The sequence below is a fragment of the Ziziphus jujuba genome, chromosome 8 (genome assembly GCF_031755915.1).
Source record: "Ziziphus jujuba cultivar Dongzao chromosome 8, ASM3175591v1".
In the NCBI taxonomy this organism is placed as follows: domain Eukaryota; kingdom Viridiplantae; phylum Streptophyta; class Magnoliopsida; order Rosales; family Rhamnaceae; genus Ziziphus; species Ziziphus jujuba.
In genome coordinates, this window is record NC_083386.1 from 29,192,108 (window position 1) to 29,211,907 (window position 19,800).

The following is a 19,800-nucleotide window of genomic DNA, read 5'->3' on the forward strand; positions in this document are numbered from 1 at the left end:
ATTATTATTATTATTATTATTTTTGAAGCCTTACTAAGTTTAATTATTATACTATTCAGCTTATTTATTTATTTGTTTTATGATTTCAGCTGAGAATGCTAGAATTGATGCAAATGGTTAGAATGCTTGGAGACGTGGTGGAGATCATGGTCATGGGCTCATGACTGGGAACAATAATTTAGACTTCTTTTGGCAATATTTTGAGAACTCTTTAATCTTGTTTCATCGTTTCATTGATGTTTTAGTGTGTATAAATACATGATATAATATTGAGATGCAATTTCTATTCAAGAGACCTAATTTTATGCAACAGAATATACAGTATTTCTAATATATTACCAAATATACATCTAGGAAATCAATCTATGATTGTTTCCTTTCAATCTAAATTATGTTTTGAAGTTCCTCACAATTTAGAGATATTATTTTATGAGGTTAAAATAAAGTGGAGTTTTGGCTTGGTGGAATCCCTTATTGGAAACTACAAAGTTTACCACCCGAAATTAAAAATTAAAAAAAAACTCAGATTGAGATGTGAAAAGGAACCGTTGAAAAGTTTAGAAGGCCTCCTTATTGCTAATATGGGCCTGATGGGCCAAAATTGTCTTCTTGGTATGACGATCCACCCGTTTCCTCTTCATTATCTCAATTCTCAAAACTAGAACCTGTGAAAAAAGCGACTGAAACACCCCCTCCAACAATGAAGGTGCTGACAATCGGTTAACAATGGTAGGAGTTGGACTTGGTCTACTCGGTTCTTCATTGACCCACCCATTTCCTTCTTCTTCCGCTTGTTCTTCCCTTTTTCCACAGCAACCACCACCTCCAACAACATCATCAAGTGCTAATTTCTTGGTATCTTCATCTTCGATTGCAATTTTCCATCGCCACCAAGAATGTATACCTTTCTTGAAGTTCAATGGAACCCCAAGAAATGAACTGAAACCGCTTTTGTCCCAAGAATCTTTTCGACCCAGTAGACAGCTTTCTGTAGCATGCAGTTGCATCAGCTCGCTTCCCAATTCTCGCATTGATTTGGGTGAGTAAATCTCTGGGACATATCCTCAAACACCCTATACTCTATTATACGAAATTGACGATTTTTCTTTCTAAAATGCATTGCTTTTTTATATGTTCCAGCAATGTTCTTCTCCTTCTTTCGCGAAGTTGGGCTTGACGAGAAAGAGATGGGAATTCTTCTGGACAAGAACCCTTCTCTTTCATTGGTTTCGTTGGATTCAATACGTAATCGAATACTTTCTTTACAGTCGGTTGGGATTGATGGGCTTGCACTATCTTATTTGATTACCAAAAATCCATATTTATTAACAAGTGAGGAAATTGGCCCGTTCTTATGTTTTGTGCGTGATGGTTTGGAAGGAAAGATTGAGGCTTCACGACTCAAACGCCTTTTGAGTAGCGCAGAACCAAGATTCTTGGTGGGTTTTGATCAAAAGGTCAGATTGCTTCTTCAGAGAGGGATTCCCCAAGAAAAGATTATTCATGTTCTCAACAATGTGAATTTGTACAAGGCATTATGTCGTAAGCCAGTTGAAGAGATTGACATTACCATCACTTTCTTGAGCCGCTTTGGTGGGATTGATTTGATAGTAAGGCGTCCTGTGATTCTCGACTATAATTTGGAAACCCAGTTGATTCCAAGAGTTGGTTTTCTCACAAAGCTTGCTGCTGGAGATGAGCGTGCCGCAGGGAGCGTATTGCGTAAGCTACCGGCGATTTTGAGTTACAGTGTTGAGCATATGGAAGGCCATGCTGAGTTATTGAGGTCGTTTGCTGGCCTAAGCGACGAGGAAATATTCAAGATTGTGCTTGTTTTTCCAAATGTGATTAGTGCTAGCAGGGAGAGGAAATTACATCCTAGAATAGAGTTTCTCAAGCAGTGTGGTTTGAATTCCAATGAGATCTTTAAGTTCTTGATTAAAGCACCCTTATTTCTAGGCCTTTCATTTGAAGAGAACCTTGCATACAAACTTGTGTTCTTGGTGAAGATTGGATATAGATATAGAACTAAAGACTTGGCACTGGCAATGGGATCTGTAACCAGAACAAGCTGTGAGAATATGCAAAAGGTGATTGGGCTATTCTTGAGTTATGGGCTGTCTTGTGAAGACATTATTTCCATGAGCAGGAAGCACCCTCAGATACTGCAATATAATCATAGTTCTCTAGAGAAGAAGATGGAGTACTTGATAGAGGACATGGGTCGAGAAATCAGAGAATTAATGGCTTTTCCGGCCTTCCTTGGTTATAAACTTGATGATAGAATTAAGGCCAGGTATGAATTAAAGAGGGAGACTCTAGGGGAAGGAATGTCACTCAATAAGCTATTAACTGTTTCAGCTGATAGATTTTCAAGAAAGAAGAATGAGGAAAGGTCGGTAGTGACTGGGGACTGATAGGTTGACTAAGTTGGATAATAACTATGATGTTCATTTCAATGAGTAATTGAATTCGATTACTCTATTAAATTGTTAAAAGCTTGGTAGAAGCTGCTTCCTTAGCAAGATGATGTACACAAACTTCATGATTATTAACTACCTCAGTTGGGTCTTAGAGAGATTGATTTGTTCAGATGAATGAAGATAGCTTCTCTCATAATGACTGAAGCTTGTATGATAGGAATCTGCTATCAAGTATGTCAAAACTGGGTACATTAATGAGTCCTCTTTGTCAGATACAAATAGTTTTAAATCCACAACTTTGTTCATTATGTACACTTTGAATGATTTTGGCAAATTGAGTTTATAGAAATTCTTGAGATAATAAAATTTCAAAGTGCAGGTCTGCAAATTTCAGTCCATGTGAAGCATGACCACCAACACTGTCCCCTTGCATCGTCTCATTGAGAAGATGGGAGGGCCCATATGAGCAATTCTCAAATGAATTTAGACACTCTTGACATTATTATTTGTTCTCATTTTGGGTGGGTCTGGGCATAAATCAATTGGAATATGGTTTGCTGACCTTGTTTACCTGCAGTCCATATTGTATAGCAAAACAAAGTGGGAGGGTAAATGGTGGAGCCAATGCTTGAATCTGGTCAGCCATTTTTATTGTTTTTATCCCTTTTTGTGGCCCTTTTATACAACACCCACAATATTTCAAAAATGGGTGGAAAGTGCAAGAATGATCTCCAAAATGAAGACCCAACAACAGTTCTTTTGTGAGAGTGAAGCTTAGCACTTCTATGATCAGCACAAGAGAGCAAATTCCAAAGCACGGTAGGTTTTACCTCAACTTAGGCCAAAGATGATCCATTCCTTTCCAGTCAAGCTAACTAAAAACCCAAAAATTATAAATAAAAAGTAAAATTATATACAATAAAATTCAAAGATACCCACTTGACAGGACAACCTAATTGACTAACTGAAGATGGTGCTTTATCAGTCAGAGAGGAATCAGTCAAAAGAAGCCTTTTAAGGGAGTAGAATATTGAGAGTCTTCGTTTAAGGAATTCCTACATCAATTAGGAAAAGTTGTCAATCAGATTAAGGCATGTGGCACCAGTTCATTGGCTTAACTATAAGTTATCAGAACTTAATTCTTGCCTACCTGGCTAATTTTCTATTAATCTTTTTTTTTTTTTTTTTTTTCTTTTTGGGTAGAAGAGAAGTAGGTATCCCAAGTTCTCTATTTGAAAGGAGCAGTTCTATAAGTTGGCAAAACTCCTTGCAAATTACTGGAGAAGAAAACTGACTTTGGCCAGCTATCAGAATTCAGAAGGAATTTGGTTGACTTCACAGTACTGATAATCCCCATGGTTCTACCCCATAGTGTAGAATCTGTACATCAAACAATATTTTATTGAGATAAATTTGAGCCCTTAAAACATATTTTCCCCATATATCTGTTTTGGCCGATAAGAATCTGATCTGACTTATGCCAAAGGATCTATATGGCCGCTGCAATGGATTGTCTTCTGTACTGATATGGTTTCTGATATTAAAGCTTTCACGTTGTGACCCATAAACTGTTTAATCTTTTATTATCATGTTTATCTCCATTTCAATATAAGAAACTTCTATACGTGTTTTGTTGCTTAAAAGAATAAGGAAAAAGTAATAGTATGATCTTTCTGATCTTTCTACATTTCCTTTTGTCCTTTTTGTTATTAATCAGACAGAAGTTGAAAATCACACTACTAACTTAGAAAGACAAATTGTATTGGAGGACTTGATCTAGTGAAAGATCTTTGTCCATTATTATGTCACAGATTTGGAGTTCTGTTTCACACTTCTTTTGGAAAATTCTTACTCAAGACTTTATTATTCACAGTTTTGAAATGAATAAATACATATTATTTTTCACAAGTAAAATATAAAAAGAAATTAATGGCCATATAGCCAATTGTCATATGTTCATATGTACTTATTAAGTTATTATTCTATGACAATTTGAGTCTTTTTTGGATGCTACAAGAATAATAGTCAATTGAAAAAGTAGCACTGGGGTTATGCACCAATTTCACTTTATACATTCTTTTTCCTTTCAATTAAAAGATTAAAATAGTTTCACTTTATACCATTTTCCTTAAGTGAAAAAACTATAGTATACCAAAATGGGGTCAATTCAAAGGATAAACAAATCTAAGTGGAGTGTGGACTCCAGAAACCTGCACTAAAATCTTTGGAACCTTATTAAGAAGGCACTTAAAAACAATATAATAATTTCCTTCACAAAACATTTCTTTCTTGATGCTTGCTTCCTAAAGCACATACCAAATTCAGCTCAGGACAAAGTCTCTGCTTTTTTACCATCCATAGCCACTAAATGCAGAAGCATATAACAAATCTTTATAGGGATAGGAAAGAAAAGCAAGACGTGCAGTAAGTATACTGTCATTAATTGGGACCTCAGAAAGTAAGTGTTATAAAGATTATTCTATTCTCACTAGTGCTAGTTTTTTCTTTTATCTCGTTTTCATCATTACACAATTGATGAATTACATATATATATAAATAAATAAAAGTAGAAAATACAATCATAACATTGAGAAGAAAAGAGTAGAAAGTATACTACGACTGAGTGCTTTGAACAATGAGTATAACGTGTGTTCAATATGCACCGCTGATTCATGATAGGCTTTGTATGAGACCTTTCACTTAAATACTGGTTAACTAATAAAACAGTGAAAAATTGGTACTCACTGTAAGAATTTGTTGAGCAAAATTTTTCTGAAATGATGAATTTGGCACTGAAAGATAAACTTTTTTAAGGTAAAAAATGACATAAGGAGTTATGGCATATAGGTGTTGCAGAGTGAGGTAATCACATTATTTATCATTACAGTGAAAACCCACATGGAAGGGACAGGCAAGCAAAGCATCATTCGTTCTTTTTTTTTTGTTTTTTTGGTCCATTTGTTTATAAAAGTTCCATTTGTTTTCTTTATTTTTTAGATGCTTCTTAATTTTCTGAATCAAAGTCTAAAACCACCAGCAATATTTCTTTTTTTGTCTATATAAAGAGAGGTGGTATACAAGGGAGAGAACCACACAAATCTTCCTCTGTCTCTCTCACACAACTTATCTTCGCTTGCCCCATCAGCACCACGTGCTGAGAGACACAAAACAATGAACTTTTTTCCACAAATTAGAAGCAAAGCAAGACTCTTACTTGTATTCCTTTCTCTTTTCTCATTCGTAAATAAACACTTGCTCAGTAGTATTGCTGCAGATGTTAAAAGCAATGTAATAAAGCTGATTTCTTTGGTCTTTCAAACCGATTTCTTTATTTTTTCTTCTTAAAACCTTTTCCATATTGGGCACTAAATGTACTAACTAAGTGAATAATATAGCAGGTTTATATAGTTCATATGGGGAAAAGACAACATGATGAAGATATACAGCTGCTCAAGAAAACCCATCACCAAGTGCTTGCTACAGTTCTTGGAAGGTACATATACTTGATGGAAAACTGAAATGGTTTATTGAATTGATTAATTTACAAAGTTGCTAATTCCTACATGCTTAATCTTATGTGATACACAGTAAAGAAGCATCTGCAGATGCCATGATCTACAGCTACAAACATGGCTTCTCTGGTTTTGCAGCCAGGCTAACAGCAACTCAAGCCAAAACAATTTCAGGTACTACAGGAGCCTCATTGTATGTAACATGTGCATAATTATAGACTAACTAAACATTTTTTTGTTTCATACCGAACTAAATTCCAAGCTTAATTAAGTGATATGCATGTAAAAAAGGCTTCTAATGTATGAAATGGAACTTCATTTGTTACTTCTTTATTTTTAATCGGTTTGATAAAAGTATCCTTCCCTTTGATGGCCGCATGTATGAGCTCAGTTCCATTCATGCAATGAAAGGAAATTAGTAGATAGTAAACCAATAACTTGAAGATGAGAGGCACAAAATCCCCTGAAATATTTCAACCTTATATTTATATATCAGTATGTGTACAAGCTGCAGTATATATCCTAACTACAAATTTCTTACAGAGTTATCTGGTGTGGTTCATGTCATACCCAATCAACTTTATAAGGTCCAAACTACCAGAAGCTGGGACTACCTTCGACTCTCGTCACATTATCCCACTGAGTTCGTCCAAAAATCCAAACTGGGTGATGGTGTCATCATCGGTCTTATTGATACAGGTTCGTCTCTCTCTCTCTCTCTCTCTCGCTATATATATATATATGTGTGTGTGTGTGTGTGTGCGTATATATATATATGTGTGTGTGTGTGTGTGTGTGTGTGTAGACATACAATTTCTGCATGTTTTCTCACCAATATAAGCACTTAATGACAAGCAGGGATATGGCCAGAATCCGATGTTTTCAGCGATGAAGGACTCGGACCAATCCCCTCTCGTTGGAAGGGAGTCTGTGAGTCAGGAGAGCAATTCAGTGGCGAAAAACACTGCAACAAGAAACTAATAGGAGCTCGTTACTTTGCCAAGGCACTAGAAGCTGAATATGGACAGACATTGCCATTCAACACTACAGAAAACCCTGAGTATCTCTCTGCAAGGGATGCAATAGGACATGGCACACACACCTCCACAACCGCCGCTGGTTCCTTGACAACCAACAAGAGCTACAACGGCTTAGGTGTTGGAACCGTGAGGGGTGGTGCCCCACAGGCAAGGCTTGCCATGTATAAAGTTTGCTGGAACCTGGATGGAGGAGTGTGTTCAGGAGCTGACATACTGAAAGCCTTTGATGAAGCAATACATGATGGTGTGGATGTCATCTCAGTGTCCATTGCAGCCGACATGCCTCCGAACCCCGAGTTCGATGCTAAGAATGGGATTGCTGTTGGTGCCTTCCATGCAGTGGAAAAGGGGATTGTGGTGGTCTGTTCAGCAGCAAATACAGGACCAAGTGCTCAAACGGTCCAAAACGCATCACCATGGATTTTGACTGTTGCAGCAAGTACTGTGGATAGGTCATTTCCTACACTCATCGCGCTTGGAAACAACTGGACAACAATGGTAAAAGTTATATATTCTTCCTTCAACTTCATCATTTGCCGCATAAATGGAAGACATTAAAAGTAATTAGTATGAAAGAAGTGGGTTTTGATGGAGCAGCAATATGGGTTATTGTCAATAAAAGAAAAAAGAGTACATTTTTCATTAGTTTAGTGAATATAAAGTTATATTGTATTATGGCATTCCATGACTCATTCTTAGTGGTTACTGTAGGGTCAAGCTATGTTTACAGGAAAGGATACAGGATTTGTTAGTTTGGTGTACCCTGAGGTCTCAGATCTTGACTATCCCCGGTAAGTATATTTATTCCGCAACTTACAGATCATCAGCTTTGGTCCTATACTTTTCCTTTCCTATTTCCTGAAGCTAATAACAAGGTGTTTATATATATATATATAGTGATTGCAAAGGACTTGCAGCAAATAGCAGTGCTTGGGCTGTCGGGAAGGTGGTTCTTTGCTTCACTTCTGAGTTCTCTCATGGTCCGTCAATAGATGACGTTGCTTGGTCTTTAAGAAAGACAGGTATTCTGGCGCTGATTGTTGCTGAAAATCCAAGCAGATCCTTGCATTCCTGCCCTGATAATCTCCCATGTGTTCAAGTAAGCTATGAAATTGGCATGAAGATCCTCGCCTACTTTCGTTCTACTAGGTACAACATTTTTTCTAGCCTTTTCCATCAGAGAAGGTGAAATTTTGATCACCATACTTGCTGATATAGACATGATCATATGTTGATATTGCAGTAGTGATGCACAAGTGAGGATTAGCCCTACCAAGACACATGATGGCAGACCTGTATCGACCACCCTTGCATACTTCTCTTCTCGAGGGCCTAATTCCTTCTCCCCTGCTGTACTGAAGGTATTTTCTTTATAGTTCAAGGCTGAAAAAGAAAACCACGATAAAATGGTTTCTGCAGTTACGATGTATAATCTCATTTCTTTCTGTTTGGCACAGCCCGATATAGCAGCCCCTGGTGTCAACATTTTAGCAGCAGTTTCTCCATCTGAACTAGAATTGAAGAATGCATTTGCTTTTATGTCTGGAACATCCATGGCAACTCCTCATGTATCAGGGATCGTTGCACTGCTGAAATCCTTGCATTGGGATTGGTCTCCTGCTGCTATCAAGTCAGCAATTGTCACAACAGGTACTTACAAATTTCTTCCAATCCGTAGCTATCTATTTCTTTAAAGATATGCAGTTTTGCACATTATATTGAGGCAGTCTATTATTTATGTCCATGATTAACAGCATGGACCACTGATCCCTCCGGCGAGCCAATATTTGCAGAGGGAGAGCCAATGAAGCTCGCGGATGCATTTGATTATGGAGGTGGAATTGTGAACTTCAACAGGGCAGCAGATCCTGGTCTTGTCTACGACATGGGATCGGAGGATTATGTCAAATACCTCTGTGCCATGGGATACAATAACTCTGCCATTTCCCTGCTTAGAGAACATTCAACATCTTGCCCAAGCAAAACACCCTCAGTGCTGGACATAAACCTTCCTTCTATAACTATCCCAAACCTTAGAAACGTGACCACTATAACCAGAACTGTCAAAAATGTTGGAGCTGTTGACGCCCAGTATAAGGTGGTGGTTGATCCTCCGTTTGGTATACAAGTATCGGTACAACCAGATATTTTGAAATTCAACTCAACAACCAACACCATCTCCTTCTCTGTAAGTGTTTTCTCGACTCATAAGGTGACAACAGGCTACTATTTTGGGAGCTTGACTTGGACAGATGGTGTGCATGAAGTGAGAAGTCCTATGTCTGTGAGAACTGTGGTTACACTCTCTCATGATGGCTAACAGTTATTGCAGAAGGATCAACCATGTCCATGCAAAATCTGTATACTAATCTAATGTGAATAACTTATTGTGGCGGTCTCTAGGATTTTGATTAATGCTAAGTAGAGCCTTTTCTGGTTTTTCCCCATAAAGGTTTACTCTTATGCTTCTTCTTTTTTTTTTTTTCTTTCTTTTTGGTGGCAATAAAAAGGTTTACTTATATGAACAATCTGATTGGTTTACTTGTATGACCAATCTGATTGATCCAATTATGCTCCTTAGCACTACGTTAGCAGACTGCGCAGGCAATTAATGGCAAAGCAATTCCACTCTCAAGCAAAACAAACGGCTTATGGATATAACAGAATTGACTTTTAAGTCGTAAAAGTGGATTTGGGGGGGAGGGAATGAAGAAGAAGAAGACTATACAGTAATTAAACCAGACAAACCAAAACACAAATATATTACTCGGGTAAATAATTTGTACGTATAAGAGATAATAGGCACAGTACATTACATTTGATCTCTGTGTTAGACACTATATAATCATCTGCATAACATTTCTTCCGACATTTTAAAAGTTTGCCTTTCTTATGAGCTCACTAAAATTGGAATTGTCCTGAGTCTCCTGACAAGCCTTTGCTTTTAAACGCTGCCATTAAGATTCTGGAAATGTGATTTGTAATAAGAGTTATACAAGAGGAATTTGGCTAGGCCCATCTATTCCGCCAAGGAGTGTTCTCTAACTGGTTCTACCACCAGAGTCTCTAAATTAGCAGATTCACCATTACCTTTGGGAATAATAAGCCCATAACCTCCTGCCTTTCTCTTGTAAATGATGTTAATCTCACCTGAAGCGCAACAAGAAAAGATATATCAACCACTGGATGACAGATTGTTGATATTAGAAGAATGATAGCAATATTGTTAGTTCTTACCAGTCTCTTCATTTCGGAAACCATAAAAGTCATGATCAACATTTTCCAGTTGTTCAATTGCTTCAAGGACAGTCAATGGTGGCATGTCAAAGTATTTTGTGCGAACAATCTAGAAAGACAATGAAATAGTGAGTGAAGTGCTGATGAGAATGACGTATCAAGGTAAGCATTCAAATAAATTATCAGCAGAAATCCAACAGCTTAAATCAAAACGAGGCTATGAAATCCAATAAGACAATGATTCATGGTAGAAAAGTCAAGTGACCACCTCGTTGATAAGGTCCCCTTCCTCTTGTTTAGGAACTGTTTCTTTATCTTCCACTTGTTGAGGAACTGGTCCTTCATCTTCCACCAATACTCCTACTGAAGGTTCCCTGAACTTCAACCTGTTAAATCCCTTCATGTGTCGGCCATGGTCTGATTCCTTCTCCTTGATTTTCCTTAACTTCCTCTGAATAAGGGAGGATGCAAGATCTATGCTTGCATAGAGTGTCTCACCTTCTTCCTCAGCCCGAACTACTCCATGCTTCTTTGTGAACAAAGTCACCTTAAACAAGCACAAGCCTTTAAACAATGATAAATTCTAGAAAACCTACAACCAGTGCAAAAATCTTGTATGGCATCATGGCCAGCAATACCTCACATCTCCTAGTCCTTGGACCTTTTCCAAACTCTCCACCACGAACTGACAACCAAACATCGACTTCCCTCACTAGGTGGCTATGCTTTAGAACAGCCTTGCCAACTTTATCTTCGACATGCTTCTTAACTGTATCTGTCAACTGAATTCATAAACTGAACTTTATCAATTCAAATGCCATACACGATTGATTAAAGAGAAAAGCATTTTGAATATGCACATAAGAAAGAGAAAAAGAGAATTATATCCCAGTACATTGACTCAAGAAATTAAAACGTAGGATCATTGGAATTTAGTAAAGGATGTTCTGGCAGAATCCTGGAGATTAAAGAAGAGCTCAAACTTGAAAATATTCAAATTTGGTCGCATATTCTAACTGCAAATACTGTTCCACACTATGTGGGACCACAGATTCAATAGAGTTAGGAGCATACTAAATAAAAGGAATTGAAACTCCTTGGTAGGTGAAAAGGATGGTTAAGACAAGTGTAGAATGCTCATTCCCTTTTTTTTTTTTTTTTTTTTTTTTTTTTGGGGTAATGACTTTGGCAGTAAGATTTAGGAATACAACCGTTTACATTCAAATCCTTCCAAACAAAAGGTATACAGCAAAATAATTGGAAGGGATTAAGCTTTGCAAAATGACTTGGCTTTTGTCCATTTCAGACAATGTCGTTTATTTTTGTTCTTACGCAATATACCTTGGACAAATCACGTTAAGCCAACTAATTTACCATTTGTTTCAATAACAAAATAAAATGTTATATTATCCTTATCCTAATCAATGCTGCTTTTTCAAATGCCAAAATAAAATAAAACAAAATTAAGAAGACAATAAGCATCACAAGGACGGAAACTTTTCCACTATATACTAATAGTAAACAGCCATTTAGAAGAAACCCAGTAATGGGTAAAGCATTTTTAAAGCACAAAGCATTTTTAAAGTACCTCCAAATTCTTGCCCTGTATTATCAGCTTGACCGCACTCAGCGGACCGTCCCACGACATCCGAACAGACAGTGAGCTGCCATGGAACTTCTTCTGTCTGGGTTTTATCTCAATCGAAATGGGTACCCGAAAGTTACACGGGTTCAAGAAAGTGGAAGCCTTTGATGGTAAATTGAGGGTTTGAAGCTTCACGAAAGGTCTGGTTGAACAACTAGCAACTGAAGAAGAAGAAGAAGAAGAAGAAGAAGAAGAAGAAGGATGGTAAAGGGGGTGAAGAAAGTTTGCCTGTAATGAAGATAAGAGCCTAGCCATCAACAATATTCAAAAGAAGTAGAATTTCTGAAAGCTTTGGAACTGTTTGGATTGAGGAGAAATCGGGAAGGAAAGTAACGGAAAATCTAGGATTCTCGGGGTTTTCACTGTAGACATAAATGGGGATATACTGAAGCGTCTGACGTGTCAATCTTTCATACCATTATCCAAACAGGTCACATTCTGGAAAATCCGAGGATTCCGATTGTATGCAACTTTGAGTATAAAAGGTGCATAAATCATAAATCTGGACCCTCTATATCAATGAAGAAAAAATGTAGGGTACAGATTTCGGTACAGCCTGTCTGTACATGTATGACCAAATTGGCCTTGTCCTGAATGGGTGTGACAAGACAAGGATGCCCCTATTCTCTTTATGATATTCCTTGTCCTGGCTAGTGGCTAGTGCCTAGTGGCTCGTGGCTAGTGCCCAATGGCTGGCAATTAGCTATTGGTTATTGCTTCTAGGCTAATGAGTGGCTGATAGTTTGTGGAGCCCAACCATTCTGTTCAGTGCCCTCCACAATTTTTACTTTATTTTGACATTAAGGGCTTTGGTACACTTGGCGGAATTTCATACACTGAATCTTGAAATAATTGAACTTTTGTTGTTAGTGTCACCACTCCAACCCGAAGATCTTTTTTGATATTTTTGCCTTTCTATCTTACCAGTCTCTTCTCTTGGAGAAAAATTGTGTGATTCTTTCTAACAAAGTAACTATATATATATATATATATATATATATTTATTTATTTATAAAAAAGTAAGGGTGATTTACTATCCAAAAAAAACAAAAAAAAAAAAAGAAAAATCAAAACATGTTAAAAATAGAAAATATTAAAAAGATTAAAGTTGCGAAATTTTTTTTAACAAAAAGAAATATTTTGCAATGCAATCTGCAAGAATGGAATGAAAGCATTAATGGAACTACCAGCCACTTGTCAAATTTTTAATAAAAAATCTTTATAGAACTAAATGGTCCCAGAGCCAAAGGATTTTTTCTTTTTTCCCCTTTTTTGTTTGAGTTTGATTTACGAAAGTCTACACACCACTGAATGCGATTTTCTTTTTCTTTGTTCTAATTTGTTGAATTACGTGTGGAAGTTGTTTTCCAATCACAAAGTAACATCAAACTCTTTGTGATCATGCTTTTCTCATTTATTTTTCTCTTCATTAATTTTTTTTTTTCCTTTTGAGTTCTTTTTTAGTTATAAATCAATCACGGAGTAGGAAGTTTTTTGAAAAAAAAAAAAAAAGGGGATAGACCCAAACTCACCATCAATTATTAATATAATAAAACTTTAGTGCCATGCCCCACTATTGAATGAGAAGAAAAAAAAATGCACTAATAAGAAAAAGAGAAAAAAAAAAAATTTCAAGTGGATGTTAGGTGGCAGGGACGGTTTGAGGTATTTAAATTGGCATATTTATTATTTTAAATTTTTTTTTTTTTTTATGGGGTGAATTTTTAAAAGAGATGTTATTGTACTTGTATGTTGGAAAGCTGTGGAACATGCCAAACAAAAACGAGGGTTTGCTAGTCCCAAACTCGTTATTCAAGAAATGTTAATGTTTGGTAATAGATTCTAGTTTAATTGAGCTTATTATCTATTATGTGAACAACTTTTGTCCCAATTGCAAGCAAAAAGTTGTACAAAGAGCTTTTTGGTAATAGTTGTACACAGAGTTTTGTATATAATATTCCAACCACCTTATTAGCCATTATTATGAAGCCATTAATTGTTTTGATAATAAACATGAAACCATTAATCCTTGTTGGAAAAGTTAGCTTTGTCCACTACATCAATAATTTAAAATAAAAAAATAAAAAAAAAAGAAAAGAAAAGAATATCTTTAAAGCTTCTTTTTACATCCAAATATTTTTCTATGCAGAAATTTGAAAATCAATTGGATCAATATCACATAACAAAAAGGAGAATCCATACTATATGCTATGGCATTATTCTGTGGGAATATAAAAGAAAATATTGGTTTTTTCTTTTATTATTATTATTATTATTATTAACCTTAATCAAGGCTAAACATCTAACCCCACTCGCTGATATTAAGGTTTGAATCCACCACCTTACAACAGGCTTCAAGAGCCGCCGCGTATGACGAAAGAATTGCCCTGAGCCAATGGGTGGGTAGCCAGCGCATATCAATGTGGAAACTTCATCCAATAGAAAAGCGATTAGAGTACACCTCCAACGAATAGAGCGAGTAAGATATGAAACTCAGAGGAAAAAAAATAAAAAAAAGATAGCATTTGACTAATTCCAGACCACAAAATAAGACCATGCCCCTACGAAATGCACACGTGTCAAGATATTATCCATGAGATGTATCGGTCTGGCTCAAAGCACTGACACAAAATATCTGGGTATAATATCTACTATTATATCAAGGGAGGTGGGACCCAAGAGCCAAAGTAGACCCCACAAAGAGAAAAATATCCCGAATAAAATATTACCAGATGGTCTCCTATATTTTTCACTGGCTCTTCTCTACAGCCTCTAAGCAGCTACCAACCACAGAAACCAATGACGCTTTCCCTTTAGATTCATCATATGGGCTCTGTGTGTCCTCTAGATTGGTTCGCTTACGTGGCATCAATGGGGTCCACTAAGAAGTGGGATTGAGATATTTTGCTTCCGCAAACGTTGAGGTGGAGGTATTTCTTACCGTAGGATTTTAGGCGGTTGGCGGTGGACTCGGTATCTCCGCCGTCAGATATTTTGTTTAAAGAAATGGGATTTCCAGATATTTTTATCTTTTGGTATTTGGGAAAGAAGAAGAAGATTTTTTTCAGTAATATCAGAGGATGAGATTTCCAGCTCTGTTGAGCTTCTTCTTCACTGAAACATAAAAAGACTTTGTTTTTTTTTTATTTTTTTTATTTTTTTTTTGGGTTCTTGGTTACAGAGAGAGTGAGATAGAGAAATGGGAGAGGTGGTTCTGAGCAGTGAAGATATGGAAGTGAAGGGTTGGAATGAAATAGAGAAGGAGAACACAGAGACAGAAAGCGGGACAACAATGAAGATGAAGAAAGATGGTTGCGGTTCAAGTGGTGTGGTTGTGAGGTGGGAAAAATTCTTGCCCAGAAGGATGATGAGGGTTTTGTTGGTTGAAGCCGACGACTCTACAAGGCAAATTATCTCTGCGCTTCTCAGGAAATGCAGCTATAGAGGTTAATGGATCTTCTTCTCTATCTTTTTTTCGCTTAGATTGTTTGTTTCCTCAATCTTTTTGAGCTTCTTTTTTTAAATGGTGAACTGGACTTCAAATAGCTTTTTGTTTTAGTAGTCATTTTTTTGAAGTTGCCAACTTTTTAATGGTTCATTGGGTTCTGGCTACCTAGTCACCTTTTAAGAGCAAAGTTAGAGTTTCATGTCTTTTGTTTTTGGATTCTTCTTTATGTAAAGCTTTAAGATAAAAGAACGACAGTAATTGAGGAATTAAGTGTAAGATCGATTCCTTATGGTTCGTTTACCTGGAACCTGGTTTCTTCTTATCCAGTTTGATGGATAATTAGTTATTCCAAAAGCTGAAGCTAGAACAAACGGTGAGTTTTAATAATTTGATAGAACACCAAGCTGAGATCTAGTTTAAATTACAATGATAGAATGTCTCTCTGCTACTTTCAGCTAGTCCAACTACGATTAATAAAGGAAGTTATAACTCAAAGTCACTTTTTTTTGGGTTCCTTTTTTTGCTTTTATCTGGGCCTTACCTGAGCGTACTGCTATTTTTTATACAAGCCCCAAAAATTTTCATCTGTCAAAGAGGCATATATATTTTTTTGGTTAAAGCATTAGTTTGTTAAGACTATTACTACAAAGGTTTCTGTGGATTATTTTGTAAAACATTTTGTTTCCATTTCCAACATAGAGAATGAGGCAAAATCAGTATGGCAACAGGACTGAAACTTAATCAGTAGATGGATTTGAAGTACTCTTTTTGTTGATTTGACCACTAGATAAGAGTTTAGCTTTTTTATTTTATTTATTTAATTTTTTTTTTCTCTCCCTTCTTTAATTCTATATATTGAATTTATGTCGTACAAACTTTTTGGCTTGTTAACCCTATAACTGAAAAAAAATTTGTTTCTGGTTTCGACCAGTTGCTGCTGTACCTGATGGCTTAAAGGCATGGGAATTACTGAAGGGAAGACCCAATAATGTTGACCTCATATTAACAGAAGTGGATCTCCCATCGATTTCTGGATTTGCCTTGCTCACGTTGATTATGGAGCATGAAGTTTGCAAAAACATCCCAGTCATAAGTATGATTCTTGGAACAAATTCATATAGATTTGTGTATCAGTGATTTTCATTATGTTAATATTTAATTCTTTTATTATCATGCAGTGATGTCTTCTCAGGATTCAATTAGCACAGTCTATAAATGTATGATGAGAGGTGCCGCTGACTATCTTGTCAAGCCAATTAGGAGGAATGAGCTGAGCAATCTGTGGCAGCATGTATGGAGAAGACAATCCGTATGTCTAATCCTTTAGCTTTCTGAATTTTTGCTTTTCTTTTAGACAGCTTGAAAAATTTTTCAATCAAGTCTTGATTTAATTGTATTGTTCTTCAGTCGGCTGTAAATGGCCCCAAAGGTGACAGTGTTGCGCAAGAAAAGGTTGAAGCCACTTCTGAAAACGATGCTGCAAGTAATCACTCAAATGGATATGTGGCATGTGTTCAGAGAAATGATGAAAATATTGATAAAGGGAGTGATGCTCAGGTTAGTGTTTTCATATAATTAGTCTGCATTCAGTCTTTGGTGAAATAATGTAATAATATCCAGTTGAAGGTCAGAATTGATGAAACATACCTTTTGAAGAAAATCTAATTCCAAAATCTACTTTGCTTGCTGAAATTGCTTAATGTGTTTTATCCAAGGAAAATGTATTAATGTGTTGAAGGCTGCTTATGGTTAGAAGAAATTTCCTTTCAGTTTAGGTTGATTTGATGAAATTTTACATAGAGACTGCATGTTTGATGTCTCTTGCAGAGCTCTTGTACAAAGCCAGAAATGGAAGCTGAGAGTGTTCACATGGAAAATATGCAGGAATTGTCGCAAGCAGTACAAGGAAAATCTTTTCTGGATGACTTTAGAGTACAGAAAGACGAACCAAACATCAATATGAGCAGGAAATTGCTTGTCCATGGAAGTGAAACTGGAGGTAAAACATCTATACATTTTTTAAGTTGGCATACTTTGTCTGTAGAGTTCTGCAGAAGAAAACTAACATGTATATATGTGCCTATCATAAATTTAGGATTAATGGCAACCACTTATGGGGATACTGGAGCAGAAATGACCCCAACCAAGGGTTTCAATCCAGAAAGCTTGAGGGATAGTAATATGTCTAGTGCAGCTGGTGACAATAATGATGTCTCTGTCAACTGTTCTAGAAATGTCATCGACTTAATTGGAGCTTTTGATAATCACCCACCTCACAATTATAAAATTGCTTCTAGTAATGTAACTGGCAAGTTTGATTGTGATCCACAATTGGATCTTTCATTAAGAAGATCACGTTCCAGTAGCTTAGAGAATGGTGAGAAAAAGCAGAAGCTTGGGCATTCTAACTCCTCAGCCTTTACACGGTGAGTCTCCTGTTTGAACATTCATACTTATGATCAGCCAGTGGCTTCGTATTTATCTTTCATGGTCATTCTTTATTATTATTGTTCTTATTTAGCAACATCTGAACCTAAAATTTTTACCGTGGATGCCCAATTACTACCTGAGCGGAGACCAAAAAACCCAAATATTTCATTATTCAACTTTTATATGTTTTTGGAGAATGGAATGGATTTGTTTACTCCTGATGAATTATATGAAAAAATGTGGAACTTTGTTGTTTTTCCACTCCTTCACTGCTTTGGATTCTAAATGCTAATCAGTTCATTGATTCTTCTTGCAGATACACCAACAGGCCAGTGCAGTTGCTAAATCCAACATCAGCCAGTACTTATGATCAAGGAAAAGAATGTGCAACAACATCTGAGAATCATAGATTGAATGTCGGTACTGGTTACAGTTATAATTCTGATACTGTGGCTCCCACATTAAGTACTCCAAAAAGTGTTATCACACGGGCTACGGGTCAATCTAACAATTCTGAAATTGCATCTTTGTGTCCTCAACGGAGAGTATATCCTGTCCCGGTTCCTGTGAAAGGTGTAAGGTTTAGTAACCTACGCACAGGTTATGGTTCTGTACTTCCTCCGGTATTTTGTTCCCAATCAGGTCAATCATCCATGCTCAGTCCAGGTTCTACAGCCCGACAGGAATCCTCATTTCTAATTAATTCATTTTATCAGAAGAATCTTGAAATAAATAAATCTGAGCAGGTGTATGATTCACAATGCCAAAACACCAACATCGCTACCGACCAAAATATGCACAGGCAGGAACACAAATTGGATTCTTTGGAGGATAGGGGGCACATTTCTCCTACCACTGATCAGAGTGCTACCAGTAGTTTCTGTAATGGCAATGCAAGTCATCTTAATAGCATGGGCTATGGAAGTGCTTGTGGAAGTAACAGCAATGTGGATCAGGTTTCTATCATTAGAACTGCTTCAGATGCAAAGAATGATGAATGTTTTCTTACACAAAATGGAAACTCTCATCGATCCACACAAAGAGAAGCAGCTCTAACTAAATTCCGCTTGAAGCGAAAAGATAGATGCTATGACAAGAAGGTAACTTCATTGTAGTTCTTCTTCTATTTAACTTTAATCCAACCTCTGAAAAAGGAAGTGTTCCTCTCTAATGGGAAATTTTTATTTCAGGTTCGTTATGAGAGCAGAAAAAAACTTGCAGAGCAGAGACCAAGAGTTAAGGGACAGTTTGTCCGGCAAGTGCAAAATGAAAATCCACTTGCAGAAACTGATGGGAATTTCTATGATGGTTGACTATTTAGCTTCAGACAGTTAGGAAGAGGAGGGTAGGAAAATCTGGAGACCTCAGAAATCAGAATGGTGAATATATATATATATATATGTATATGTAGCTAAGCTTTTTCTTCAGAGACAAGAGGAAGCCTGAAGGCCTTGACATGCTTTCTAACAGCACTTCCTATTCATCCTATTTGTGAATAGTCACTCACTCGCATGAAATTTTTATTGTAGGGTAGCATTTGTAATTTTATTCGTTTTCTGAAGAGCTTTTTTTTTTTGTTTTTTTGGGTTGTATGTAGATTCGTTGAAATACAATCTATAGAGGTCCTCATATTGGTCCACCTATTTTATTTATACATGTATATCTATGTTCTTGTTTAACAAGAATTTCGTTGGTACTTTCAAAATTTGTTACTCCAAAAGCACGCAAAGAGGTATCTAATCCATAGAAGAAACCCAAAACCTGTGATTATACTGCATAATTTTAGTTTGTGCATACAAATATTCCATTCCAACGATAACGACATAGAAAGGGCAATAAAAATTTCTTATTATGCTTTACGCCCCATGTTATTAGAATCCATAGCAAGTGTAGACAATGAAACCATTAGAAATCTTTTCTCTTGTAGCTAAGAAAATGGACACCAAACTTTCTGCCTCATGGTCAAGGATCTCGTTGCCCCGGCCACAACAAGTTTCACAAAGTTATTATGATGGTAAATATCTTTTTTCACCACTATTTATGGTGTGGGTATTTCCCCATTTCA

At 36.5% G+C, this 19,800-nt stretch overlaps 4 protein-coding genes across 5 annotated transcripts; 3 read left to right on the forward strand and 1 right to left on the reverse strand.

Moving 5' to 3' along the window:
• Positions 1 to 637: 637 nt before the first annotated feature.
• LOC107414938 (transcription termination factor MTERF8, chloroplastic) lies at positions 638 to 2,821 on the forward strand. Its single transcript, XM_016023154.4, has 2 exons — positions 638 to 1,039; positions 1,141 to 2,821. Exons 1-2 carry the CDS (start codon positions 727 to 729, stop codon positions 2,415 to 2,417), a joined length of 1,590 nt encoding a protein of 529 aa, XP_015878640.3. The 5' UTR covers positions 638 to 726; the 3' UTR covers positions 2,418 to 2,821.
• A 2,672-nt stretch (positions 2,822 to 5,493) lies between these two features.
• On the forward strand, positions 5,494 to 10,082 carry LOC107414990 (subtilisin-like protease SBT3.10). 2 transcript variants are annotated; one of them, XM_016023224.4, is made up of 10 exons: positions 5,494 to 5,711; positions 5,819 to 5,916; positions 6,012 to 6,109; positions 6,479 to 6,634; positions 6,794 to 7,473; positions 7,687 to 7,766; positions 7,873 to 8,124; positions 8,219 to 8,336; positions 8,433 to 8,625; positions 8,730 to 10,082. In XM_016023224.4, the coding sequence occupies exons 1-10, from the start codon at positions 5,595 to 5,597 to the stop codon at positions 9,293 to 9,295; spliced, it is 2,358 nt and encodes a 785-aa protein (XP_015878710.1). In that variant the 5' UTR covers positions 5,494 to 5,594; the 3' UTR covers positions 9,296 to 10,082. The 2 variants fall into 2 exon arrangements, with proteins under 2 accessions (XP_015878710.1, XP_015878711.1); XM_016023225.4 differs by having other exon boundaries at positions 5,822 to 5,916.
• LOC107414991 (ribosome-binding factor PSRP1, chloroplastic) lies at positions 9,709 to 12,616 on the reverse strand. Its single transcript, XM_016023226.4, has 5 exons — positions 11,801 to 12,616; positions 10,851 to 10,994; positions 10,481 to 10,759; positions 10,213 to 10,321; positions 9,709 to 10,125 (listed from the first exon to the last, which is right to left on the reverse strand). The coding sequence occupies exons 1-5, from the start codon at positions 12,110 to 12,112 to the stop codon at positions 9,995 to 9,997; spliced, it is 975 nt and encodes a 324-aa protein (XP_015878712.3). The 5' UTR covers positions 12,113 to 12,616; the 3' UTR covers positions 9,709 to 9,994.
• A 2,038-nt stretch (positions 12,617 to 14,654) lies between these two features.
• On the forward strand, positions 14,655 to 19,389 carry LOC107414998 (two-component response regulator-like APRR5). The gene is made up of 8 exons (XM_016023239.4): positions 14,655 to 15,303; positions 16,237 to 16,398; positions 16,484 to 16,614; positions 16,713 to 16,862; positions 17,133 to 17,304; positions 17,401 to 17,731; positions 18,052 to 18,835; positions 18,926 to 19,389. The coding sequence occupies exons 1-8, from the start codon at positions 15,057 to 15,059 to the stop codon at positions 19,046 to 19,048; spliced, it is 2,100 nt and encodes a 699-aa protein (XP_015878725.3). The 5' UTR covers positions 14,655 to 15,056; the 3' UTR covers positions 19,049 to 19,389.
• Positions 19,390 to 19,800: the final 411 nt, after the last annotated feature.

Coding starts and splice junctions, on each gene's coding strand:
- LOC107414938 (XM_016023154.4), top strand. CDS start 727: ATGGTAGGAGTTGGACTTGGTCTACTCGGTTCTTCATTGACCCACCCA. Junction 1,040..1,140: donor CAATTCTCGCATTGATTTGG/GTGAGTAAATCT, acceptor TATATGTTCCAG/CAATGTTCTTCTCCTTCTTT.
- LOC107414990 (XM_016023224.4), top strand. CDS start 5,595: ATGAACTTTTTTCCACAAATTAGAAGCAAAGCAAGACTCTTACTTGTA. Junction 6,110..6,478: donor TCAAGCCAAAACAATTTCAG/GTACTACAGGAG, acceptor AATTTCTTACAG/AGTTATCTGGTGTGGTTCAT. Junction 8,125..8,218: donor GCCTACTTTCGTTCTACTAG/GTACAACATTTT, acceptor TTGATATTGCAG/TAGTGATGCACAAGTGAGGA.
- LOC107414991 (XM_016023226.4), bottom strand. CDS start 12,112: ATGGCTAGGCTCTTATCTTCATTACAGGCAAACTTTCTTCACCCCCTT. Junction 10,995..11,800: donor TACAGGGCAAGAATTTGGAG/GTACTTTAAAAA, acceptor TTATGAATTCAG/TTGACAGATACAGTTAAGAA. Junction 10,322..10,480: donor AAGGGGACCTTATCAACGAG/GTGGTCACTTGA, acceptor TTGTCTTTCTAG/ATTGTTCGCACAAAATACTT.
- LOC107414998 (XM_016023239.4), top strand. CDS start 15,057: ATGGGAGAGGTGGTTCTGAGCAGTGAAGATATGGAAGTGAAGGGTTGG. Junction 15,304..16,236: donor CAGGAAATGCAGCTATAGAG/GTTAATGGATCT, acceptor GGTTTCGACCAG/TTGCTGCTGTACCTGATGGC. Junction 16,863..17,132: donor ATAAAGGGAGTGATGCTCAG/GTTAGTGTTTTC, acceptor TGTCTCTTGCAG/AGCTCTTGTACAAAGCCAGA.